This window comes from Eschrichtius robustus, chromosome 13 (assembly GCF_028021215.1).
Source record: "Eschrichtius robustus isolate mEscRob2 chromosome 13, mEscRob2.pri, whole genome shotgun sequence".
In the NCBI taxonomy this organism is placed as follows: domain Eukaryota; kingdom Metazoa; phylum Chordata; class Mammalia; order Artiodactyla; family Eschrichtiidae; genus Eschrichtius; species Eschrichtius robustus.
The window spans coordinates 4,630,402-4,658,114 of NC_090836.1; the positions used below are offsets into that span (position 1 = coordinate 4,630,402).

Sequence of the window (27,713 nt, forward strand, 5' to 3'; positions counted from 1 at the left end):
GAGCGGCTACCCCCCCCTTAGCCGTTCGTAGCCTCCAGGACCGGGTTTCCCCGGGCACGCCCCGCCTCCCGGCCCGGGGCGGGGCCGCCGCACCTGCCGCGCACCAATCACGGGCCGGCGCGCAGGGGCGCACGCGCCACGGCCGTGGGCGGGGCCTCGCCGCGCATCAGTCTCCGCGACCTGCCGGCCCCCGGCCGTCCTGATTGGCCGTCCGGGGGTGACGTGACGGCCGCCTCGGCCTATGGCAGCGGAGCCGGCCGGTGGCGGGGTGCGGAAGCGGCGGGGTGCGGCAGGCGCAGTGCCGGGCGGCTTGTGCGGAGTGCGGTGACTGTTCGGGCGGCGCGCGCGGCCTTTGCTTCGCTCTGTCCCGGCGCCGGCGGGATGACGCGCTTCGCTCTGACCGTAGTCCGGCAGTGAGTATGGCCGGCGCGGGCTGCCCTTTCCCCTCCGTGGAGTGTTGCGGGCTGGGCGGGGGGACCGAAGATCTGCACCCGCCCCGCCCTGCCCGTCCCATTTGCTCCTCCGAGGCTCGGCCTGGCGATTTCTAGGTGTTTCCCATGAGTTACCCCCTTCCGGCCCTCCTGCCCCAGCGACGCTGAGCGGGAAGCCAGGTGTCAGATGGCAGCGGTCCCGCGTTCGATGGGGACAGGGAGGTCGGGAGGAGTGAGTGTCAAGGGCCCCCGCCGCCGGTTGGCAGCTGAAGCGGAAGAGACAGCCCTGTCGCCGCACCTCCTGGGCCCCGCGTTTGCCCCCGGCCGGTCCCCAGGGTCTGCAGAGTGACTGGTCCGGGGCCGACGTTTCCGCTGCAGGCTCTGCGCCGGCTCCGTCCCTGTCCCCTCGGTCGCCTCGGCCCCCCAGGCCTGTGTCTGAGATTCGCTTCTTCTCCGCAGACCTTCTGTCGCTGGGGGAGGACAGGGGACCTCGCCCTGCTCTCAGCCGCCTGCATGGCCCCGAATAAATATGTTCATCATATAACGTTACAGGGAGCTAAATGCTGACAAGTCTTTACGTCTCTTCCTCTTTCCTTCTCGACTCTTCTTAGCCCGGTGTTAACGGGAGGTGAAATTCAGGGAGGTCAGGAGCACAGATTTTTCGAGAAAGATCGACGTAGGTTAGACTCTGGGCTGCAGCTAGGAGCCTTGTAACACGGGCTTCCTTTTACCGACTTAATCTCTACGACCTCAGTTTCCTGATTTATAAAATGGGGGTAGTGATAAGACCCACCCACTTCACTGGGTTCGCGTGATAATGAAATGTCAGAAAGGTGAAGAGTATAGCACAGTGGAGGGGAGAAATATATCTGAGAATTAAATAACTTTTGTTTCTGTAAGGACAGCTCTGATACAAATGCAGTGAGTCCTCCAATTTGTGTGTATGGTTAATGGGACCAGCATTCTGAGTGGGTGCTGTGTGTCAGCAGGTAATTAAGGGTTACAGGGTTACAGGTTACTAAGATGCCGTTTTTGACATCGTGGAGCTTGTGGAGAGCAGCAATATGGTCTAACCTTGTCAAGCTGCCTTTAGCCGCTATCTTTTTTTGTCCTGTTCTTATAGGAAGATTATCTTGGCAACCGTCTGAAGTTGTCCCGTTAGGATTCACAGGATTTTAATGACTGAGCTAGAAATCGAGCTCCTCTCTCTCCACCCCACCCCTCTCCATTTTATAGAAGGCTTTATGACCATCGTGTGACCTTCTTAAGGTCATACAGCTAGTCAGTAGCAGAACAGGAATTAGAGTCTTGATTGCCCTTTCCTCTAAAGTTTCTGGATGCCTTGACCCAGTGCCTGGCATATATTTGCCACTCAGAAGTCGTAGAAAATCTGGGCAAAACCACCCCTTGAAAAACAAGATGATCCCTATTTAGTTTCTTAGTAGACAATAGTGACATGAGTGTGGATTTTATCCCCTCCCTGCTTCTTAAAAAGGGCTTCATTTTTTAAATGGATTCCTCATAGAATTCCTATGAGGAATTAATTTAAAAATAAGTCTTAATAAATTAGTTTGTGCCAGGCACTGTTGTAATTAAATTCTGACAGCAATCCGGTGAGGTGAAGACTGGCTTCTCAATTTGCCAGTGAGGAAAGAGACACGGAGGGCATGTGACTTGCTTATTGTCACATGACAAGTTGGGGCGGTGGCGTTTAAACCAAGGCAGCAGGACTGCGGCCCATCCTCTTAACTATATACTATGCCCTTCTGCCTCCTATTTTACAGAGTTAAAACCTAGTGTTTGTAGATTGCTTGAATATCGTCAGCCATTTCAGAGGCTACTTTTTATTTCCTGTGATATAACCATGAAGAGTGATAAGAATTGTTTACTTTGCTCTGTTTTATTCATGGGAAAGTGCAAAGGAAGTGTTGAAATAATTGATAGGGTTAGTTTTCTCCTTCAGAGTTCTCAGAGCTAAAAATTGATGATTCTTTCAGGAAAAGAAACAGTTTCAAACTTGATTGATAATCACCAGAGTTCAATGTCATGACTCTTACTGGAATCAGCAAGATTGAATCATTGAGCATAATATTGGGAATTTACCTTGAGTTTCCTATTACCCGACTCTGTCAAATGCTTTGAAACTGAGAGCATGATCAGTGTGTTTTAAGAGTTGGATAATTTTTGGATAATGCAAGAAAACTTTATAAATGCAGTTTCTTTAAGTTCAGCCAAATCCTTTATGCATCTGTGCTGTTACCATCTGTGTGTTGATCTTCATCGTCATACTTGAAAGGGAGAGTGCCAGTTGTATCATTTTTGGAACAGAATACCCCACCTTTCAAACTTCCAGTCTACTAATCTGATTGAGCGGTAGCTTCTGGTGGCCTTAGAGCAGCATGGTTGGAAACCCCAGTACATGCAGGTCGGCACTGCCCACACGGCACATCGAAGGCCCTAGTTCCCTTGAAAGGTTCTTTGTAGGAGTTTGCAGTTGGTTGCCTGCAAAACCATCCCATTTCACTTCCGTTTTTATAGCTAGCTCTTTAAACATTTTTACAAACTAAATTTCCTTTACTTTTAACTACTTAAAGACGATGGATCAGTGTAGGTATTGACAGCAGAACTGATTGGTTTTTCTGACTCTGCCTCTGTCGGCACTTAGTCTTCTTGAACGCTAGTCATTGTTCTGTGTGTTAATAAAGCAGGCCAAGTGAATATTGGATCATCTGTAAACTTTTATCAAGATGCATGTAATTGTTATGTTACTGGGATATTTGTTTTCTGGGAGTAGGGTTGATTAACTGGGAGAGCCTATGCAACTAGGCCTAATCTACATATAGACAAACATATGTCATGAATTGAGTATTTTACATTTTTGCCCCCAGACCCATCCAGTGAAACTCTCCACGTTACTAGCGCTTGAAATCTTCTATGTTTTCAAATTATTAATTCATTTTCAAATGAATTAATTGGTGTGGAGGAATTAGGATAAAGCTGTATATTCATGCTTAAATATCAGGTGAGTACACTCCATTCCTGTGTACACCAAAGCATATCTATTTTGAAAACTTGCCCCCAATATATACTGACTTCCCATGATTTGTCTCTGCTGCAGCAAACCGAGTACTGGTCCGTGGAATTTGAATTATTTAAAAGGATGTGATTGGGAAATTAAGCTTTCTATATGATTTCTAGAGAAACGCTATAGAATACAAACCAGAACTAACAAAATAACATGTCTTTTTAAGGGAAGAACAGCATGATAATCCACAAAATAAATGGTGCATATTTGTAGGCCTTTAAATGGCCGGTCATAAGACTTGACTTCTTGGCCCAAGTGTTTGCGTTCTCGCAGAGTCGGGTGTCTGTCTTGGAACTGAATCACACTGCAGGTTTTGAAAATGAGTGCTGTTATTCCTGACTCCTTTAAAATATATTCCTCTGACCTTTCCACTCCCCTTACCTTCCCTGCCACTGCTACAAGCCAAGCTTTGGTTAGGGAAGTAGCTTAATAGTAAACCTATTTTAGCCACCCACTTTTCTTCCCCACTCCCCAAACAAACTAAACAGTTGCTTCAAGGATTTGTACAGACCCCTCGAAAAAGCTGATAAAAGCTGTAAGGCTAAATATTTGTGCACGTTTTTGGAAATAAATTCTCTTTCTATATTCTTACACTATAATGTTTATAAAGTGATTTGAAAGCAAAAAATGCCCAGTAGAACACTAATGATTATTAATAATGCAGTGATGTCTGTAGCAGTCTCTACTGACTTATAGCTAAAGGAAATCTTTTATTATGTTATAGCTATTTTTTCTCCTTTCGCTGAAATTGGTGAGATGCTGGGGCAGTACTGTTTCAAATTATTGAAGTACTGGGATTCTGTTTTTTAATAGGATGACATTTTGATGATATAATGTTTTATTCTGAATCCTTGATCAAATCAGCTATTGGGATTAAGTTAAAATCTTGAGCTACCTTTTCAGTAAGCATACAAAAAGTTATCATCTTGGCAAATCATTTGTGTGATTTGTAAAGACCTGGTCTGGCGTAATTATTAAATTTCTTCTCACCCTTGATTTTAAATTTGTACAATGAGCGAGAGAGCTTGTGATCCACAGTAAGTGGGCCAAACCTTCTGAGGTTCCCGTATAAAAGTAAATATGGGATTGGGGGTCAGGGAGGCGTTCTTTGAATTTTGCTGGTAATTGAACTGGTTACAAAGCCATTGTCTAAAGAGGACGTCACTCGTACAGAAGTGAAGCACAGCCCTTTTATTCTTGGTTTCAGCAGGACTGTGAGGCTGAGACAGACAGGAAGTGGATCCAGTGTTTAGGAACTGTTTTCTGTATGAGAAGCAATGCCTTCCCCATCACTTCCCCGGATGCTTTGTTCATCTGAACCGCAGAGCTTAATCTCTTTCATATCCATTTCATATGATTCTGAATGGGTTTTGGAATGCTACAAGACATCTTTTATTAATACTCACCTCAAGAATGATAATACTGGCAAGTGAGTGGCTAGTAGTGCTGTGTAATTTCACTCACTTGTCGTATATTTTTTAAGCCACTACGTCCACATGTTTAGAAATCAGAACAGTTCTCCTGAGTCTTCTGTCCTCTCACCCTGCAGGTGACCACAGCCTCTGTGTCCTCCCGGCATCTCTCGTGCAGATGCAAACGTTTACTCTTGTGTCCCGCCTTTCTTTTTCTTTCTATTTTTAAAAATTATTTTGGCTGCGTTGGGTCTTTGTTGCAGTGCTCGGGCTTCTCCTTGCGGTGGCTTCTCTTGTTGCGGAGCACGGGCTCTAGGCGCGCAGGCTTCAGTAGTTGTGGCACGTGGACTCAGTAGTTGTGGCTCGCAGGCTCTAGAGCATAGGCTCAGTAGTTGTGGCGCACGGGCTTAGTTGCTCCGCGGCATGTGGGATCTTCCCGGACCAGGGCTCGAACCTGTGTTCCCTGCATTGGCAGGCGGATTCTTAACCACTGCACCACCAGGGAAGTCCCTGTCCTGCCTTTCTAAAAAGCTAGCAGTCTTTGTATATTATTCTGTACCTTGCTTTTTCTGCTGAATATGTCTTGGTGATTTTTCCATCTCTTTACATAAATCACTCTCCAGCAGACACAGCCGCATCGAATTCCATCAGGTAGATATCCCACTGTTTATTTGTTAAAGTAATGGGTTCCCTGCTAAAGGGAATTTAGGTTATTTACCATCTTTTGCTGTTAGAAATATACTGTAGCAAGTATTCTTTTAAATCTGGATGAATGCAAGCATTTCCAGTAATAGGGCTGCTGGATCAAAGGGTAAGCAGACTTGTCATTTTGGTGGATATTTCCAGGTGACCCTCCATCCAAAGAGCATGTACACTGAGGTTCTGTTATTTCCCAGGATTTTCTCCAGGTACCAGGCATGTTAGGCTGATGCAGCCTCTGGCCGTGCGTTTTAAGGAACTGGGGCCAGGATAGATGCATGACTACAAAAGTTAACTAGCGTAGTACAGAGGGTAACTAACTACAGTAGTGCCGGGAAGAATGGGAGCGCAGAGTTGGGGTAGTTAAATGGGATGGGGCGGTAGGGAATGGTGCTGGAGAGGGAAGGCTACTTCAAGGAGCCATCTGGCTGTGTTGGGTCTTGAAGAATGAGAACACTTTGGCCAGGTCCAGCGGTCTTTGTTTTCATAAGACCCCTAGGGGATTCTGAGACACACTCACGTTTGAGAACCTGTGCTCTAGGTGAGGTTGAAAAACAACTGTTTTTATAAACGAGAGGCAAGGTTCCAGGCAGAGACCCGAGTTTGTGATTCTGACTAAGGTCTGATGGCATTCCTTTCCGGATCTGAGTGAGTCAATCCCACGTGAGATATTTTTCTTTTTAAACTAGTGCTTCACGTTAAAAACAAAGCAGGAGTGATGCGCCTTCATGGTAATCAGGGAAAAACCAATTAAAGTCAAGGTGAGGTAAAGTGTTCAGGTGCCATTTTGGCACAAATTGAAGGCTGTCACATGATGGTGAGGATGTGGAACACTGCAGCGTGGCAGCGATTGGTGTAACCGCTTTGGCGTTAGCGAACAAAGCTGGATGCGCCATGGCCCCGCAGTTCCAGTGCTGGGTGTAGGTCACTAGGCGGGGCTCAACAGACCCCTGAGAGTGAATAGTTTAGGCTTTGCAGGCCACATGGTCTGTCTGAACTGATCATTTCCACCATTAGAGTGTAAAACCTGTCATAAACGATAAATAGACGTATGGGTATGACTGTATTGCAACAAAACTTGGTTCGCAGGAAGACTTGTTTACCAGTCCTTGAGTGGATCTCAAACGTGAGCATGCATGAGCATCACTTGGCGGTTTTATGAAAACAGACTGCGGGGCCGCCACCTCGGAGTTCCTGATGCAGTGTGTCTGGGGGCACGTGGGGCCTGGGACGCCGCATTTCCAGTGAGTTTCCAGGCAGTGCCAGTGATGAAAGTCCAGGGACCATGCTTTTGAGAACCACTGCCCTAGAGAGCCTGCTGCGCTCCGAACAAACCTGTTCATGGCAGTGCAGCCCGGAGCTGGAAGCAGCCTAAGTGTCTGTCCCAGGGGACCGCGTGCTACATTGTAGTACATGCTTACGGTGGAGTTTACACAGTAAAAACGAGAATCAAGTGCGGCCACACTCAGCAGCATTGGTGTATCTCCCAAAATGTTGAGCAAAAGAAGCAACACAGAAAACCACATAGAGTAAGAAGCAAGTCATTGTAAAGTTCAACAACAGGCGAACTAATCTATGCTGCACATGGGCAGGAAAGCGAAGAGGAAAGGTGAGCACTTGCGCAGGCAAAGGTCCTGGCAGGGGATCCACTGGGGAGGGAGGACATTGTGATGGACAGGGACGGGGTCCTGGACCCACTGGGGAGGAGGGACATCGTGATGGACAGGGACGGGGTCCTGGAGGCTGGCAGTGATCTGTTAACTTGGGTGGTGTAACGTGCTGCTGGGTTTATCATTATATTATTTACTATTTATTTCATAATTTTTAAAAGATTAAAAATGCATTAAGTCTTTGATGTCTGTATAGTCTGTCCAAAAATGACTTATAAGTACAACTACTGAGTGCTTCATAAAGCTAAGCAGTGTTCTGGATGCTTTACCTGTGTTCACCCAATCATCCCGAGAATCTTGTGAGGTTGGGACCATTTATTATCCCCATTTTACAGATGAGGAAGCTGAGGCATTGAGCTTAACCCAGCTGGTGAGTGTAGCGCCGGGAGCAGTCTTGTTCCTGGGCCCGATCGATGGCAGCGAGGTTTCCCCTCACGGATTTTCACCTCTCACCGACATGGAAGGGTGTGGACGTGGGCTGTGGAGACAGTTGATTCCAGATGAGGCGATAACTGCATCTGAAGAGGCCTGTGGGGTGTTTCCCCCCACCGTTTCTAGTTCTCTGTCCAGTGTCCGCACAGCACACGCCAGCTCCCACCTCCAGGAGATGCCGGTCTCGAGCATCTCTGGGTTCAGTCTCATCACATAAAAAGAGCTCGGAGAAGTGTCTGCGGGGTCCTCCCGGAGAGCTTTCTGTGTGTTTGACGACTGCTTTCATTATGGGTGCACTCTGTCGTCTGTTCTGGTCCAGGGGCCCTCACCCGCACCTTCCCCCTCCAGCCTCAATCCAGTTGCTTTGCGACACCACTTCCCCCCTTCGCTCTCCCGGTTGCTTCAGAATGGGTTGGGTTTGCTTTTGTAATTGCTCGGTGTTGCAAAGTGGAGCAGCTTGAGCGGCTCCAGGACTGAGGAGGCAGGGCCGGGGTCTGCCGCTCTGCGCTCCGCTCTCGGTCCCTCGCGCCTGTCCGCTCAGCCCAGCGGACGGACGGACGGATGGACCAGCTGTCGTGTTTTGGTCCCGATGCCTGTGGGAGTAGTTTTGGTCAACATATTTAAGAAGATTATTTAACAAAAATTTTTTATACGTACATATACTACTTTTAAAATAGTATTTTCTACCTTCAGTTCACTTAAGATTGTTGATCTATACATTTTAATTTGGGGCAATTTGAAATTTTAGCTTATCGATTAGGTACATAGAATAGATGATTGCAGATAGTAGTTTAGAATAAATTTTATCTTTACAGGTTAGATTCTGACGTATGTACAATATGCTGTCTTTACAAGTATCATTACCTTTTGTTGCTGATTTTTTTTTTTCTCATTTCAAAAATAACCTAATTTGGTAATAAAGGCTTTTTTCCCTCCCTGTTTTAGTGGAGAAACAAGACTTAACAAGGAGAAAATCCTTCAAGGTTGGTATGCTCTGACTCTTATTTTAGCTCTCTCTGTTAGTGTTAATGTGAAATATGGGTTAATCAGATCCGGTGGGGTAGGGTGGACGGGGGCCACTCTGGGCTGTGAACTGGGATTACGGAATTAAATCATCATGGTCACAGAAATATGATCAGAGCAGATGGTAAGCAAGAGAAGTAAGTCTCTTGAGTGAATTAGATGTAAAGAACAGTGCTCCAAGTTGTTCGTGGGCAGCTTCAAAGCTGATTAAGGAGTTATATTGAGTCTAGTTGTCTTAAAATACATCTGCCAGGATTTTAAATGATTTCATATTTGGAAACAGAAATTTACTGGCTGCTGTTAATGGTATTTTTCTGCTAAGATACTTACATTATTTTTAGTAGTAACAAAGAAATGGTTTAAAAAGAGAATTCCTGTTCTCACATGGGGTTGTTACTTTATTCTGAATAGACTCTCCCCTGCCCCCTGCCTTGTTCTGTTAATTTGGGTTCAGATCTTTGAATCTCCCTGTGATCCAGCTGGTCTGGCTTTTAAAGAATATCTTTCAGCTAGACATGCTATTTCTCTGCTTGGATTATACAAGCATTTAGTTTTATATTTTGGGGTTAGGGACATCTGGGGTTTGCAGAAGCTGATTTTCATACCCCGTGTGCTTGCCTCCCTCTTCTGGAAACCAGTCTGATAATTAAACGCACCTCTACTTCCCATTGACCTGGACCCCACCCAGAGCATCCTCTGGGCTCACATCCCCTACCGCCTTGTCCGCCTTGTCCGCGGGCCCTGCTCCTTTGTCTCATTTCATTCGAAGCTGACGGTAAAACATGAATAAAATTTTCATGTTCACACCTGTTTTGTAGGTCTGTTTTGTGTTTTCCTAACTTTGGAAGTTAGATGCTTAGTTCTTTAAGTTATAGCCTCCTTTTTATTTTTTTTAAAACCCTCAAGCCTTATATGTTTCTAAGTACCATTTTTTTGTCACATACCTGCAGTTTTGATTTGTCGTAATCTGATAAGTATTCAGCACCAAGTATCTTAAATTTCTGTTATGATTTCTTCATTGACCCATGAGTTATTTAGAACTGTTTTTTAAATTTCCAAATGAGTGGGCTTTTGGGTTTTGTTCTTCATCTTTTGTGATTGACTTCCAGTGTCATTGCTTTGTGTTCTGACAATATGGTTTATTTGATAATACGTCTTTGAAATTGGTTAGCGTGGTCAGTTTTTATAAACCTACTACTGTATGTTTGAGAAAAAATCTGTTTTCTACTTGTTGGGTGTGGAGTTCTATATCAGATACTTAACCTTGGTTTTGTTGTTCAAATCTTCCATACTTTACTAATTTTGTAAATTTACTCATTTGCCTGTATGACCTAAGGGTCAGTTTATGAGTGAGATATGTTGGATTTCCCACTGTGATGGCCAGCTTATCCTTTAACACCTGAAGTTCTGTCAACTTGTGCTTTATGTGTTCTGCTTTTATACAGCTAGAGGCTAATTTGTTAGGCACATACAAGTTTTAAAATTGCTCTATCTTCCTGGTGAGTGGGAACACTGATTGTTTATAGTGATCTTCACAATCCTTACTAAGACTTTTGTCATAAAGTCTGCATTTCTGAGAGTGATATGGCAACTCCGGCTGTTTGGGGTTGGGATTTGCCTGGTATATATTTTCCTGTCCCTTTCCGTTCAACCCTACTGTGTACTGATGTCCTAAGTGTTACCTTGTAAATGGTAGGCAGCTGATTTTGATTCTTTTTAAAAAAAAAAAAAAAAATAACAGTCTTTCTGTTAACTGGTGAGAGTGGTCTGTCCACATTGACTCTGGTTTCTGGTGTGTTTGGACTTTTCCTTTGTGGTTCTTTTCTCCCTTCTTTATCTAGTCCTTTCCTTCTCACTCACCTTTACATCTCAGGTGCCTGCTTTTCTTTTCCTTTTCTTTATCCAACCCACTCTTACTTTCCCTACTGGCCTCGAAATGAGCCATCTCTATCCTTTTGATGGTTGCCTTTATATCTTTACCATTTGTGCCTAACCAAGTGTAAGAGAAATATCATCTCTCCTGAAAAATACAAAGTATGTGCTGCCATTTAGTATCTCAGTCCTGTCCTTTTTTAACCATGCAATGTAGGCATTATTATTTAATTTGTTCCTTAGTGTTTGTTTAGGTTGACATCTGTATTTGCCAGTTTCTCTCCTGACCGTTTCTTTTGCGTCTCAGACCTTCATTCCTGAAACGTCTGTTTTGAAAAGTCCTCTTGTGTAAATCAGCTTGTGGTAAAGATAGTTTCAGTCGATTCTATTGCAGACGATTCCGTTTTTATTCTCCTCAGTCTTTTTTAGTCCAGTCAGTTCTAGACTCACATTCTCTTAGCTCTTGGGAGCTATTTATCTGCTGCTTTTTGGCTTCAGAAGTCTTCTCTCATCCAAATGGTGTCCCACGGTGGGGTATCTGTCTTTCTCTGTAACTGCTTTTAAAGTCTTTGTGTTTTATTTTGGTATTCTACAGTTTCTCTTACTAAATCTAGGAAGGTACTTTTTTTTTTTTTAGTAATTTATCCTTCTTGGTATATGTCGTGTTTCCTTCATCTGTAGTTTTATGTCTTCCCTCATTTCTGTTCTCCATTTTCTCTCTTGTCTTTCTGGAGTTCCCACTGAGGTACTTAGGAATCCTCGTCCTTTCTCCGTGTCTCTAACACATCTGTGATGTGCTCCATCTCCTCGTGTCTGTGCCAGGGGACAGCTTCAGCCCTGCCTTCGGGTTCGTGAAGCTTCTCAGCTTAATGAATCTCCTTTTATCCACTGAGAGATTTTTTTTTTTTTCCCTCCTCAGCAATTCCATTTTTCATTGTTAAAAGATCTGTCTGGTTCTTTTAGAAAGCTATCTGGTTTTTGATCGCTTTTTGTCGCTTATTTTTGTGACTCAGTTTACAGTCTCTGCTGATTCACACGTCTGACGTATTAGTGGTTCCAAATCTGTTACTTCTTGTTTCTGCCGACTCTCATTCATGACAGATTATTTTCCTGTGTGTTGAGTCATTGGCTGACCTGTTATTCGCTCTAAATCAGTAGAAGACTTGTCAGCTTTTATTGAGAATGACTTGCAATACTGAACGTTACTGAATTCAAACAATGGAGATAACGAAGGAAAACTTTTCTAGGTGATGATCCGACTACCCAAATGCCGCAGCTGAGGTGAAAACGTAAGGTCGGGGGCAGCATTAATAAAACACGTGGTGAAGTGACGGGCGATGTGAGGGGGGAGAGCTTGGGACAGCCTCCCCATTACCCAGTTCTCGCCAGGCAAACATTCTTCTGGGAGATACAGAAGAGCCTTTACAGGATCCTAGCTTAATTTTGCTTGCTTTCAGTTCTCTGAAAAGTTATGTGGAGAAGTACCCAAGGAAATCTTTGAATAAAATATAGATAAATGCTCTTTATATTCTCTTAGGTGTGATTTTTATTGCATCCCATATATATATACATATATTTGAATGTTACTGTTCTTTCTCTTAATACCACAGGACAAGGAATAGATGAGCCTCTTTCAGAAACTGGATTTAAACAAGCAGCTGCTGCTGGTATATTTCTTAATAATGTGAAGTTTACTCACGTTTTCTCCAGTGACCTCATGAGGACAAAGCAGGTGAGCTTAGAGTCAAGGCTGAGGCTGATGAGTCAAAAGTCTCAGCAGTTGTAACCTTGAAACATTTGCTGCCAGAGTCCGCAGGGAATTAACTTGCACAAGACATCACCCCCAGCCCTCCTCTCCCTGACAGAACTTACTTCTTTTCCCTTCATTTTACTTTTGTGCTTTGTTTTATTGTGGTAGTTTTTAAGTTAGAGTAGCTTGGGGAAAATGTCTAACAAAAGGCCTATAAAAAGGCAAAGAAGGTGTCGTGAGAGAGAGCCAGTGGAAACACCACAGAGATGTCAGAGTTTAGAATCCAGATACAGGTTGAAAAACAACTATGTTACTCTAAAGAAATAAAAGACGTGTGAAATACCTTTAAGGAACAGATTACTATAAAAATGATCCCAGAGATTTAAGAAAGAACCAAATCAACTTCTAAAAGCTCGGTGGAAGGAGGCTTTTGTGGCAACCGTGGGGGAATAACAGGGTTGGAATGTAGCCTCCCCCCATAAACAACTAGCAAACAGGACGAAATCTGTGAAGCAACTGTTTTCAGACACTGGACTTCAGGCAGTGTGGGCTGCGATCCCCGAATGAAGTGAAACAAAACAGGTGAGCCCTCGATCGTCCTGGTTTTCCAGCTGAAGCAATTCCCAGACTCTGGCAGAAGAAGCCAAATAGAGGACGGTGGTCTCAGTGATTGAGGGGACAAAGCTTGGAATTTGGGGAGTTTAAGTAACTAAAATTTGTGGGGAAGAGTGCTGGAGAGAGAGTTGCACAGAGAAAACTCTACAGACATATGTGTAGGGATCCCCGTGATTCTTTGTTGGACGGTTGGTTAATCTGCACACGTGTGGCTGAAACTGCATGAGAGCAGGAAACACGGCTTCGGGCGGGAGGGAAAAGGTCACTGGCGGGCGGTCGTCCACTCGATTCCTGGGGCTCACACAGGGTGGGGAGTCAGAATTCCCACCAGCACAAGTGGAGTCTTTGCTGGATACAGAGAGCATATTACACCTTAATAGTGAGGCTAAACTGTCCTCAGAGGAGCATGAGGTGAGAAGTAGGAGACAGCAGAACCAAATTTCATCTTCTAGAGGTGAAAAATGCAGTATTCTGAAATGAAAATTTCATAGGGTGGGATTAACAGTAGGTTAGACACTGTAGAAGAAGACGTCAGTGAGCATGAAGACGTGGAAACTGAACATTCCAAAATTAACTGTGGAAAGAAAAAAGACTAAGAAGGGAAAGTGAAGAGTCTCAGTGATGTGGAGGACAGTATCAAGCAGTGCAATATACACGTAGTTGAAGTCTCAGAAGGGAAGTGGGGAGAAGGGTGAGGGTGAGTATGAACGTAAAAAGATAGATTTTGAAGAAATAATGACTCAGAAATCTCCAAATACATACCCAGTGAAAATACTTTCAAAAATTAAGGCAAAGTAAAGACTTTTTCTTTCAAGCACAAGTTGAGGGACCCACACTTATATGGTCAGTTGTTTTCGTTTAGTCTTTTTGGTCAATTGGCTTTTGACACAGATGCCAAGGTAATTCCGTGGTCGAAACGGTGGTCTTTTCAATAAAGGGTGTTGAAACAATGGACCATCCATGCAGAAAAGCATGACATGTGACTCTTACCTCACACAGTCCACAAAAACTAACTTGCAGGTGTTCACAGAACAAATCTAAAAGCTAAATCTATGAAAATTCTATAAGGAAACAGGAAAAATCTTTATAAAGGCATCTTGGAACAAAGCATAAACAAGACACAGATTGGGAGAAAATTGTAAACGTGTGTTACATGTATGTAATACATGTGTATATATCTGACACATATGTATGTATTATCACTATATACCTCTTAGCTGTATAAATATATAAGATTCTTCCAACTCAGTAATTAGACAAATAGCCCACTTTAAAATAGGCAAAAGATTTGAATTTGACCAGGTGCTTTACAAAGTGAGATATGGGGAAAGCCAGTAAACAGATGAGAAGGTGCTCAGCATAATTGATCGTGACAGAAACGCGTATTAAAACCACAGTAAGATACCATTACACAACGTGTGCATGGCTAAAATTAGAAAGATAAAGGATGTGGAACAACTAGAACTCGAGACGTTGCTGGTGAGAATGTAAAGTGGAACAGCTACTTTGGAAAACAGTTTGAAAGTTGAACATACACTAACTGTATTATCCAACAGTTTCAATCCCAGAAATTTATCCAAGAGAAGTAAGAATATATGTCCACACAAAGACTTGTACACAAATGTTTTATGACAACTTTATTTGTAATAGGCAGAGAGTGGAAACAACCCACGTGTTGATCAGTAGGTGAATGGATAAGTGAACACGGCGTAGTCATACAGTGGAATACAACTCATCAGCAGCACAGAGGAGTCCCCAGAAGAGTATCTGAGCAAAAGAAGGCAGATGTGGAAGAGTGCAGACTGTGTGATTCCATTTACATGAGACTCTAGAACACATAAAGCAGGTAGTGCGGGCCGGGGGCCAGGAGTGGGAGGCATTGGCTGGCAAGGGCACGAAGGAATCATTTCGGCTGATAGACTTCTTCTCTGTCTTGATTTTGGCGGTGCTTAGATCTGTCACAACTCAGTGACCTGTATGCTTGAAATATACTTCAATAAAATTTACTTAAAATATGGAAAAAGTTGATCCAAAAACGAAAACCTCAGTGGCTGTACGAAATTATAGACTAGATATAGCTGAAATGGTCATTTGCTTTATAGATAAATGTAAGATAGCAACTGAAGTGTAGCACAGTGTGATAAATAGATTAAAAATAAGACTAAGACAGAAGGATGTGATGAGAAGGTCTGTCGTCTTTCGAGAGGAAGTATCAGAGAGAATGGGAAAGAGGCAATATTCGAAGAGGTCACAGTTAATAAACTACAGAATTATTGAGAGATAGCAAAATATCAGATCCAGAAAGTGTAAAAATATCCCGGTCAGAATTAAAAAAAGAAACCACATCTACACTTACAGCAATATTGCAAAACTCCAAAGACTATGAAGGAAAAAAACATTATCCATTAAAGACCAATATTAGACTATCAACAAATGTGTCAATATCAACAATAATTTGATGTGCTGAGAGATAATAAAGATTAATCTAGAGTTTTATACAGCAAAACATTTTCTAGAGAATAGGTGAAGTGAAGACATTTCAGACAAACAAGCTAGAAAGAAACTTTCAAAGGATAATTGAAGAAGGAAAGTAATTCCAGAAGAGATGTCTGAGATTCAGAAAAGAATAGAGAGCAAAAGAAATCGGTACAGGTATAGGTAAATATAAACAAATATTGACGATGTAAAACAGTGTCTGATTTTTGGAAGGGAGTTAAAAAACAAGGCAGACTATGGACTTTAATTATTTCTACCGTTTGGCAAATACAGTGTCTCTTGTCAGAGTAACCAGGTACACAGTGAGAGAAGGAAACATGAACAAAAATGAGCAAAAACAAAAGGCAGCAGAAAGAGCCACAGGAGTTATCCGGTATCTGGAGTTATCAGATGTAGCCTTTAAAATAATCATTGAATGCACAGATAAAAATGACATGGAGAATTTCAGCAGAGAACTGGAAATTACAAACAAGAACCAAATGCAAATTCTAGAACTGAAAAGATAACTGAAATTAATATTCAACGGATGGGTTTAAAACCAATTTAGACACACCTGAACGGAGAACTAATGAACTAGAACCTTTTTCTGTAAAGGGCTAGTTAGTTAAATTTTAAGTTTTGTGGGCTGTATGGTCTGTGTCACAATTGTGAACTCTGCCGTTGTACTGTGAAAGCAGCCATAAATGATACATAAATGGCTGAGTTCTAATGTTATTTACGAAAACAAGCCATTTATTTATTTATTTATTTATTTATTGGCTGTGTTGGGTCTTTGTTGCTGCACCCTGGCTTTCTCTAGTTGTGGTGAGCAGGGGCTACTCTTGTTGTGGACCACGGGCTCTAGGCGCTCAGGCTTCAGTAGTTGTGGCACGCAGCTTTATACAGTTGACCCTTGAACAGTGTGTGGCTTCGGGGCCCCCACCCTCCTTGCAGTCAAAAATCTGCATATAACTTTGCAGTCCGCCCCGTGTATCCACGGTTCAACATCTGAGGATCGTGTAGTACTGTACTGTAATATGTATTTTTAAAAATCCATGGATACATGGACCTGTGCAGTTCAAACCCATAGTCAAGGATCATCTGTATAGTTTGGATATTAATCCCTTAGGTATATGATTTGCAGTTATCTTCTGTCATTCAGTAGGTTGCTCTCTCATTTTGATGATGGTTTCCTTTGCTATGCAGAAGCTTTTTAGCTTAATGTAGTCCCACTTGTTTATTTTTCTCCCTTGTCTTTGGAGTCAGATCTACAAAAACATCGCAAATACTAATGCCAGTGAAGTTACTGCCTGTGTTTTCTTCTAGGACCTTTATGGTTTCAGACCTTACATTCAAGTCTTTAATCCATTTTGGGTTAACTTTTGTGTCGGGTATAAGATAGTAGTGTAGTCTCTTCTTTTGCATGTAGCCGCTTGGTTTTCCCAACACCATTTGCTGAAGAGACTGTCCTTCCTCCATTGTATGTTCTTTGCTCCTTTGTTGTAAATTAATTGTCCATATATACGAGGGTTTATTTTTGGGCTGTCTATTCTATTCCATTTATCAATGTGTCTGTTTTTGTGACAGTACCATACCGTTTTGATTGCTGTAGCTTTATAGTATAGTTTGAAATCAGGGAGCATGATTCCTCCAGCTTTGTTCTTTCTTAAGATTGCTTTGGCTATTCGGAATCTTTTGAGATTCTGTACAAATTTTAGAATCATTTGTTCTAGTTCTGTGAAATATCGCCACTGGAATTTTGATAGGGATTGCATCAAATCTAGATTGCTCTGGGTAGTGTGGACATTTTAACAATATTAGTTCTTCCAGTCCATGAACACAGAATATCTTTCCATTTATTTGTGTCTTCAGTTTTTTTCATCAGTGTCATAGTGTTCAGTGTACAGGTTTCACCTCCTTGGTTAAATTTATTCCTAGGTATTTTATTCTTGTTGATGCAGTTGTAAATGGGACTATTTTCTTAATTTCTCTTTCTGATAGTTCACTAATTAGCGTGCAGAAACACCATAGATTTCTGTATATTAATTTTGTATCCTGTGACTTTACTGAATTCATTTATTAGTTCTAATAGTATTTTGATGGAGTATTTAGGATTTTCTGCATATAGTATCATGTCGTCTGCAAACAGTGACATTTTTACTTCTTCCTTTCCAATTTGGATGCCTTTAATTTCTCTTTCTTTCCTAATTGCTGTGACTAGGACTTCCAAAACTATATTGAATAAAAGTGTGATGGTGGGCATCCTTGTCTTATTCCTGATCTTAGAGGAAAAGCTTTCAGCTTTTCACCATTGAGTATGGTGCTAGCTGTGGCCTTGTCATATATGGCCTTTATTATGTTGAGGTATGTTCCCTCTATACCCACTTGGTTGAGAGTTTTTTTTTTTTTTTTTTTTTATCATAAATGGGTGTTGAATTTTGTCAAATGCTTTTTCTGCATCTATTGAAATGATCATGTGATTTTTATCCTTCAGTTTGTTAATATGGTGTACCATGTTAGTTGATTGCATATGTTGAACCATCCTTGCATCCCTGGAATAAATCCCACTTGATCATGGTTTATGGTCCTTTTAATGTATTGTTGGATTTGGTTTGCTAATATCTTGTTGAGGATTTTTGCATCTTATGTTCTTCAGGGATACTGGCCATAATTCTTTCTGTGATGTCCTTGTCTGGTTTTGGTATCAGGGGTAATTCTAGGTTTGTAAAATGTGTTTGGAAGATTTCCCTCCTCTTCAGTTTTTGGGAAGATTTCAAGAAGGTTAGGTGTTGAATCTTTGAATGCTTTGTAGCGTTCCAGGTGGTTAGTGAAGCCATCTGGTCCTGGGCTTTTGTTTGTTGGAAGATTTTAGATTACTGATTCAGTCTCCTTACTAGTAATCAGTCTATTCATATATTTTATTTCTTAATGATTTAGTCTTAAAATCATTGAAATTTCTAGGAATTTATCCATTTCTTCTAGGTTGTTCAATCTGTTGGCATATAATTGTTTGTAGTAGTCTCTTACAATCCTTTGTATTTCTGTGTTTTCAGTTGGAACCGCTCCTCTTTCATCTCTGATTTTATTTATTTGGGTCCTCTCTCTTTTTTCTTGGTTAGTCTAGCTATAGGTTTGTCGATTTTGTTTCTCTTTTCAAAGAACCAGCCCTTATTTTCGTTGATATTTTTCCTATTATTTTTAGTCTCTGTTTTATTTATTTCCACTCTGATCTTTATTATTTCCTTTTGTCTATTAATTTTGGACTCTGTTCTTTTTTTTTCCTAGTTCCTTTAGGTGTAAAGTTAGATCATTTGGGGTTTTTCTTATTTCATAAGGTAGACCTGTATTGCGATGAACTTCTCTCAGAACTGCTTTTTGCTGCATCCCATAGATTTTGGTACGTCGTATTTCTGTTTTCATTTGTCTCTAGGTATTTTTTGATTCCTCCTTTGATTTCTTCGATGATCCATTGGTTGTTCAGTAGCATGTTGTTTCACCTCCACATTTTTGTGGTTTTTCCTGTTTTTTTTTTTTTCCTTGTACTTGATTTCTAGTTTCATACAGTTGTGGTCAGAGAAGGTGCTTGTTATGATTTCAGTATTCTTGAATTTATTGAGACTTGTTTTGTGACCCAATATGTGGTCTGTCCTGGAGAATGTTCCATGTGCATTTAAGAATGATATTTTGCTCCTTTTGGATGGAGTGTTCTGTTTATATGTATTAATCCATTATTTAAGACTGATGTTACTGATTTTCTGTCTGGATGACCTACCTATTTGTGTAAGTGGGGTGCTAAAGTCCCCTACTATTATTGTATTGCTCTCAGTTTCTCTCTTTAAGTCCGTTAATATTTGCTTTAAATATCTTGGTGCTCCTCTGTTGGGTGCATATACATTTATAAAATTATATCTTCTTGTTAGATTGACCCCTTTATCATGTAATGCTCTCTTTGTCTTTTATTACAATCTTTGTTTTAAAGTCTACTTTGTCTGATATGAGTGTAGCCACTCCAGCTTTCTTTTCATTCCTGGTTGCATGGAATATCTTTTCCCATCTTTTTATAGTCTGTGTGTGTCCTTTGTTCTCAAGTGAGTCACTTGTAGGCAGCCCATAAATGGCTCTTTTTTTTTTTTTTTTTAAATCTATTCAGCCACTCTGTATCTTTGATTGGCATATTTAGTTGAGTTAGCTTTAAAGTAATTATTGCGAGGTATGTACTTATTGCCATTTTGTTAATTGTTTTCTGGCTATTTCTGTAGTTCCTCTCTGCTCCTTTCTTCTCTTTCTCTCTTCCCTTGTGGTTTGGTGGTTTTCTTTAGCGTTATGTTTAGATTCCTTTTTCATTTTCTTTTGTGTACTTAGTGTAAATTTTTTCTTTGTGGTTACTATGAGGTTCACATATGACATCCTATATAAGTAGTAGCCTGTTTTAAGTTGGTAGCAACTTAAATTTGAACACATTCTCAAACTAGCTTTTCACTCCTCCCTGCCATGCTTTATACTTTTTTTTTTTTTTTAATAGCTACTTTTTTAAATTTTTATTTATTTATTTATTTTTGGCTGTGCTGGGTCTTCGGTTCGTGCGAGGGCTTTCTCTAGTTGCGGCAAGTGGGGGCCACTCTTCATCGCGGTGTGCGGGCCTTTCACTATCGCGGCCCCTCCCGTTGCGGGGCACAGGCTCCAGACGCGCAGGCTCAGTAGTTGTGGCTCACGGGCCCAGCTGCTCCGTGGCATGTGGGATCTTCCCAGACCAGGGCTCGAACCCATGTCCCCTGCATTGGCAGGCGGATTCTCAACCACTGCGCCACCAGGGAAGCCCTTTATACTTTTTATGACACATTTTACATCTTTCTATTTTATGCATCCCTTAACTAATTATTGTAATTTTACTGCTTTTGTCTTTCAGCCTTCATCTTTGTTTTATAAGTGATTGATCTACTACCTTTATTATATTATTTACCTTTTCCAGTGAGATTTTTGCTTTCATATGTTTTCTTATTATTAATTAGTGCCATTTGTTTTCAGCTTAAAGAAGTCCCCTTAATATTTCTTTTTTTAAAAAAATAAATTTAATTATTTATTTTTGGCTGCATTGGGTCTTAATTGCTGTGTGTGGGCTTCCTCTAGTTGAGGTGAGCAGGGGCTACTCTTCGTTGTGGTGCACGGGCTTCTCATTGCGGTGGCTTCTCTTGTTGCAGAGCACGGGCTCTAGGTGTGTGGACTCAGTAGTCAGGGCTCGCAGGCTCTAGAGTGTAGGCTCAGTAGTTGTGGTGCACAGGCTCAGTTGCTCCGGGTCATGTGGGATCTTCCTGGACCAGGGCTCGAACCCATGTCCCCTGCATTGGCAGGTGTATTCTTAACCACTGCGCCACCAGGGCATTCCCCCCTTAATATTTCTTTCTTTCTAGGGTTGGTTTAGTGGTGACGAACTCCTTTAGCTTTGCTTCTGGGAAACTCTTGATCTCTTCTTCAATTCTGAATAACCTTGCTGGGTAGAGAAAAGATTCTTACTTGGAATTCTCAGCACTTTGAATATGTTATGCCACTTCCTTCTGGCCTGTAAGGTTTCTACTGGAAAATCTGCTGTTAGCCTTATGGGGTTTTCCTTGTCCTTGGGAGGGGGTGAGTTCAGTGTCTTCCTATGCTGCCATCGTGAACACTCCCAGGATGATATTTTTTTTGGCTGCGTGTGCAGCTTGTGGGATCTCAGTTCCCCGACCAGGGATCGAACCCAGGCCCCTTGCAGTGGAAGTGCAGAGTCCTAACCACTGGACCGCCAGGGAATTCCCCAAGAATGATTATTTTTATGAGAAAAGAGATAGTTGTCTTTTGATTTGCAGACCGTGCATGGAATTTTGGAGAAGAGCAAATTTTGCAAAGATATGACAGTAAAGTATGATTCAAGACTTCGAGAAAGGGTAAGTAACTTACATATTGTTCTTTTACCATAAATTATCAATAAACCAACTCAGTTAATCCCATGGCTAGAAATTAAATGCCTACCTGCTAGGGATGTGATATCAGCTATTACGTGAAGAATCTACTGTGTGGCAGTTACTGTTACTTACTCTCATAAATAGTGTCTTCTTTGATTATTAAAATCATAGGAAAGAGGTATCTTAAATTATAAAAGCAAGGCATACTTGTGAGAACTTAGTACAGAAGAGTTTAAAGTTAAAGGTGAAAAGTTCTCTTCCCAGTCTCCTAATCCTACCCCATAATTATAAGCATGAATAGACTTCTTTATGCCAACTTTATATACTTTACCAGAAATGAATCTTCCTGAAACTGTGATTTAGCTAAAAGACGGCAATTTCGGATCTGAGATTTGGCCCCAAGTCTCCTCCTCGAGCAGTGTTTTTGGTGCACTCTATAACGCTGGCCTGTAAGCTGCTTGCTCTCCTGCCAGCCCTGTGGTTTCCTCTACCCCTGGAGAGAAGCGTAGCAGCGTGGCCAGGACATCTTCACAGAGCTGCTTTTCATAACCTGCGTGTGTTCACTGTAATAGTTCAGCATGTAGACTAGAGCTGCAGCACGAGCGCTCCCTGGAAAGGCTCACTCTGTGCCCAGGAACCAGTGCTCGAACGTTGTTCAAGAAAAATGTCCTGGGAGCTCCCTGGCGGTCCAGTGGTTAGGACTCCATGCTTTCACCACTGAGGGCGCGGGTGCAATCCCTGGTCGGGAAACTAAGATCCCGCAAGCCGTGCTTTGTGGCCAAAAAAAATAAAATAAAATAAAGCGCGGCCAAAACAAAACGAAAACGACACCTATCCCCAAAACTAACGCTGAATAGATTAAAAGAAGAAAATGTCCTGAGTTCAGTGGAACGCTGCACGGGGCCCGTCATCACGTGAAGGAGAAAGCGCTGTCATCGGCTGGGCCATCCCTTCTCCATCCGTGCTCTCTCCTGAGTAACTTCACCCTCTCCAGTGATTTCGGTCCATGGCCCTGCCCTGAGCTGCACACACACACCGAGCTGCCTGTGGCTCAGCTGCCCCGCGGCCGCATCCGCCCAGTGGAATGCGCTCCCCTCTCCACACGGCCCTGCTCCCCCGCGGTGGCTGAAACCCTCCTGCCGGCCCTTCCCTGTCTCTCGCTCTGCACGTCCTGTCCTCGTCTTGTCCGCACCGCCTCTGAGTAGTTCCCGACGCTTCATTCCTCCGCGTGCCCCCCGCTGCCCTCCTCCTGCCGCTCGGCACCCTCTGTCGCCTGGGTCACTGAGGGTGATTCTCTTGCTTTCTGACTTGCTCCCCGCTTTTCCAGTCTGATCTGCACGCTGCAGCCAGAGCAATCTTTGCAAAATTTGGTTGCCACACCCCTGTATAAACGGGTTTACTGCTTCTCTTCTACCCTCAGGAGTTGTCATAACTCTGACCCGGCTCTTGGGAGCTGCGGGGTCTGATCTGTTGCCTCCTGCCTCTTGCCGGGTGCTCAGTGCCTGGGTTTAGCGGTCACATGAGTGGGCACTGGCGCCGTGCTCACCGCATCCCGCCGCTGTTCCAAGAGCCGCGGGCTTGTTCATCTTCACAAGAACCCCGGTGCCGGGAAGATGTAAAAACCTTATTTCTTAACCCCCGTTTTACAGAAGCAGAAACCGAGGCACATGGAGGTCAAGTCCAGGCCCAGGGTCCCAGAGCTCATTCATGGCAGAGTTCAGATTCACACTGAGGCCTCTGGGCCTGGAGTCCGTGCTCTGGACCACTGGTCACAACCCCTCTCAGCCTCTTTCCGGAGTCTCCCGAACACCCCGTGCTCTGTGCTCACTGAACCTCCGCATCTGTCCTCCACTCTGCCTGGAATGCTTGCTCCCAGGCCTGGCCAGCTTCCACTCGCCAGAGGCTTTGGCCCTCGGTGGTTTCCCGAGTCCAGATTAGACATCCCTGCCGTATCTTGTCAGTCTCTCTCCATGTCGGCACTTTTCCACTTGCAGTTGCTTGGTATCCCCACCACCCCGCGGTCTCAGCAAGGGTGGGAGCTGTGCAGCCGCCCGTCCTCTCCTCCTAACTGCCCAGCAAAGCGTTTGGAGTATTCAGCAAATGGCTGTTTCCACTCCTGTGAAAACAAAGCAACTGATGGCTTTTGATGGCCCTCTTTGTAATAGTTAGGTTGCTCCAGATACAATTAAGAGTGTAAGAAATTGGGCTTGAAGGTTGGAAGAGCAGCTGGTAAAGTGTGCATGTATTCTTATAAAAAAGTAATATTTCACTATTGGATTTCTTATCTGATGGTGGTGTTAGAATCTTTTGGCATCATCAGTGCAAACCATAAGTGACCATTTGTCTCTTTCAGTATTTTCTTATACAAGTAATCCATTGTCATTGTAGGGAATTAAAACTAAGAACACTTTGGAAAAAAATACAATTAAAATTTCTACCACACAACAAACACTGAATATTTTGGTATGTGTGCTCCTGACTTTTTCCTTCTTGTCTGTTTTTATCTGTCTGTCTGTCTATCTGTTTGTGTATATGTTTTTCAAAATGAAATCCTACTCTATGCATTGTTTTTTAACTGGCTTGTCTCACATACTGTGTTTTTCAGTGCCCATAAATGCACATCAATATGATCACATAATTAATGTCTCTTGTATTCTTAAGATATTGCTACTTAACCAAGCTACTACTGACCTAGTTTAGGACATCTAGGTTGTGACTAGATTTCCCACTGATGTAAATAATGTTAAAATATAAACATCTTTGTAGTTGATCCTTCACACACATATCTCATACATTTCCTAGAAATGGAATTGCTGAGTGTGTACTTTTTAAAAGGACTTTTGTATGTATTGCTACATTTCCTTCCAGAAAATCTGTGCCAATTTATACTCCCATGAATGATCTAGGAGAGAGTTTTTCCCACATCAACACTGGCTATTAGTGATCTCTGTGGTCTTCTGATTTAATAACTTATGAAAGGTGTCATTTTAGTTTTCACGCTCTGGATTCCTAGTGAGGTAGATTTCCTATGTTTATTGGCCATTTGCATTTCCTTTGTGACTTGCGTGTCCTTTGCTAAGACTCAATTTTTGTGAATCTAAAAAGCTAATGAGCTTTGAAGTCACATGGATCTGGGTTTGCATTTTCTCCGAGGAGATAGGATAAAGTAAGCCAAGGAAATCTAAGCTTATCCCCAGAATGATTGTTCCGAATTTGCCATAAACATGTACTTAGTTGTTGTATTGCAAATTCCTTTGAGGCCTTTTTGTCTGTTGGATCATTGCAGAAATACGGGGTTGCAGAAGGCTGGCCGCTGAGTGAGCTAAGGGCCATGGCCAAAGCAGCTGGGCAGGAGTGCCCTGTGTTCACACCGCCCGGAGGAGAGACCTTGGACCAGGTACGTAGCCCTGGGGAAAGTCGCCGCGTCCATGAGCGTGCCAGTGTCAAAGTAGCTGCAATCTTGACTCGAAGATGTTTCTGAATTGTAGCTAAGCAGTTTGGAAGTTGTTTGGTTCACAAAACAACTCTGCATCATACCATTTTTTCCCCTTTTAAGCTGTCCTGTCTTTCTCGTTTATTAAGTCATTACCGATAATGGATTTGAGGAAATGGGTTATTAGACGGGTCTGTTAAGAAAACTCCTTGAAAAGGGAGCAGTAACCTTCGCAGTGGCAGTGGAGTCGGTGAAGCAGGCATGGTGCTGGCCAGCGGGATGGTGGGCAAAACCCGGCAACTTGCGTGGCAAGACCATCAGGCCTCTCCTGCGCCTGCCGCTCTAGGTGACATCGTAGCCCTGCTTGCATTGCTCTGGAGTGTTCTGCTTTTGAGTTGTGTTATTGCTGATTTCCGCCCCCCCCCCCATTTTTAATTTTCATAATTTTCTTGTAAAGACTTTGTATTAGTTTAGTGAGGGAAGGCTTTTTATCCTTATTGTTCTGATTGAACGGAAGTGCCGGATGCAGTTTCCCTAGGTATTCCTAGTTTCCTGCTGTTTTATGGGCTTCTGTTTGCTTGTAGATTCCCCCAGCTAGACTCTGAGTGCTTTGAAGTCAGGAATTAGTCATTGTATCTTACTCACCTTTGTCCCCAAAATGCTTTCACGGGTCCAGAAATAAGGTGGGCGCTTACTTACCAGTGTCTGTGGAAACACTGATTGAATGAATAGAAACACAGCGTTTCATCTGCTTCTGTAGTCACTGACGCTGACGTGTAGAAAAACTCAGTTCTGCTTATGTCTTAAAACAGTCATTAATGTCACTTTATTTCACCTTTTTTTTTTCTTTCCTTGTAGGTGAAAATGCGTGGAAAAGACTTCTTTGAATTTCTTTGTCAGCTGATCCTGAAAGAAGCAGGTCGGAATGAACAGTTTTCCCAAGAAGCCCCGAGCGACTGTCTGGAAAGTTCTTTGGCAGAGATATTTCCTTTAGGGAAAAACTGTGCCTCCAAGTTTCATTCGGACAGCGGCGCTCCAGGGTTAGTGGCCAGTGTCTTAGTTGTGAGTCACGGCGCCTACATGAGAAGCCTGTTGGATTATTTCCTGACCGACCTTAAGTGTTCCTTCCCAGTGACCCTGAGCAGGTCCGAACTCACATCAGTCAGCCCCAATACAGGGATGAGTGTCTTTATCATAAACTTTGAGAAAGGAGAAGTGAAACCAACCACCCAGTGTGTGTGTGTGAACCTACAGGGCCACCTGACCGGGGTGACCAAAACTCACTAAATTTAAATCTGCATCGAAATCTAAAAAATGTGAGCCTCTGAGGGAGTGCCTTTGACTTTATTTCCACTCTCTGCTAATGCAGACTTGGAAACAGTTAAAAAGCTGTCCGTTATAGCAGGTTATAAAGCTCGAATGGAATCAGGGCCACATGAAACACTAATGGAAAACCATCGGGAATTGACTTCTTTTTTGTGAGTACAGTTGGAATTTTCCAGGGTGATTTTACCGCCCTGCTCAGTGACATCTCTGGATTGTAAATGGATGAAGGAACTCAGTATTGCAGATTGGGGGATCAATAATCCTGTTACTATGGGTTTTTTTGCTTTTTTAATATCCTGGTGTTTTTGGTATTTTTCTTTAATGTCTGAAAAATCTAGCCTATTTTATTGGCTCTTGGTAAGATACTGTATGTTTTCTTTTTTACTGTCTCATCCAGTTCTTGGAAGAGGGAACTATTTGTAATTGCCACTCCATACTTATGTGAAAATATGTTATATTCAAAAAGTCCTTTAAAGGAGAAATGCTTGCTGTCATAGTTTATGTAAAAGCAAACGACACTAAATGTTTAATACAGAAATCAACTGTTGGAATTGTTTACTCTGGAGGGTTTGAGATGCAGATGAATGTGGATCGTGGTTGCAGAATAGTCTCGTGAGGAAGAAGCATCATCTGATTACAGAATTTGTAAAGCAGGAATCTGAGCAGAGGAAGAGAAGGGAGCAGATCTTTCTTATCTAACCTGTAGGCTGAAGAATTTAGTTTGAAGATGGCGCTAAAGAAAGTAAACGGCTGCTTCACAGTAGCCCCAGAATAAAAGAGAGGCTTCACTGAAAAGAACCGTGGTTTTTTTGTGGAAGGTACAGATGAGGTTTCCTCTCCTTTCCACCAGATGGCAGTTTGGTTACCTTAATCCTGTACAAAAGATGGGTCGCTCTGAGGCCCTCATGTAAATGGAGAACGTGTTTTCCACGCAGTTTGCTTTTAAGTTATCACGTTGATGAATGCTGTGAGTCTCAGCTCACAAGAGGGTAGGCCTGAGGCTGTCAGTTAAGGCTAAAATCACGTGTGGTCATATTTCAAGTTCAGGATCATGCCGTTCTTAGTGTGTCCAGCGCTGCCCGTGTTGTGCCAGTACTGGAACACAGCACGTGGTCGAGCACAGAGGAAGTTCACTGCAGACGAAAAGCTGGAAAGTAACCAAAAAGGACAGATCATAAACGTCCACATCCCGGCCATCCAGAAGTAATACCGCTCCCCCTTTTTCTTAAAAAGAAATAACACATTGCGATGTAAGCCAAGCTCCTTTAAGCAGCTGTCGCTGTCCTGTTTCCTCCTGTTCTCTACAGAGGCAGCCAGCACCGCGAGTCTGTACACCCATCCACCCTTCACGTGGCCACCTAGTGTCATAAGGGAACAACGGTATTGTTCTGGTGTCTTTAAAATGTACAAAATACCAAGCTGTCTGTATTCTGTATTTTCACTTATTACATATATCTTGGGGCTCTATATTGGTATGTATAGATAGATCTGGTTACTTGTAACCACTGTATTGTACAAAATAAATGTAGTACCTTTTATTTCTTTATTCTCATA

The 27,713-nt window shown here is 42.7% G+C and overlaps 1 protein-coding gene across 1 annotated transcript; it reads left to right on the forward strand.

Annotated features, from left to right (window-relative positions):
* The first annotated feature begins 277 nt into the window (after positions 1-277).
* On the forward strand, positions 278-27,713 carry TIGAR (TP53 induced glycolysis regulatory phosphatase). Its single transcript, XM_068561755.1, has 6 exons — positions 278-413; positions 8,675-8,712; positions 12,235-12,356; positions 21,305-21,382; positions 24,687-24,797; positions 25,692-27,713. Exons 1-6 carry the CDS (start codon positions 382-384, stop codon positions 26,118-26,120), a joined length of 810 nt encoding a protein of 269 aa, XP_068417856.1. The 5' UTR covers positions 278-381; the 3' UTR covers positions 26,121-27,713.

Excerpts from the sequence above, each read along its gene's own strand:
- TIGAR (XM_068561755.1), top strand. The coding sequence starts at position 382 with ATGACGCGCTTCGCTCTGACCGTAGTCCGGCA. Across the intron at positions 8,713-12,234 it reads CAAGGAGAAAATCCTTCAAG|GACAAGGAATAGATGAGCCT; the intron begins GTTGGTATGCTC and ends TTAATACCACAG. Across the intron at positions 12,357-21,304 it reads ACCTCATGAGGACAAAGCAG|ACCGTGCATGGAATTTTGGA; the intron begins GTGAGCTTAGAG and ends TTTGATTTGCAG.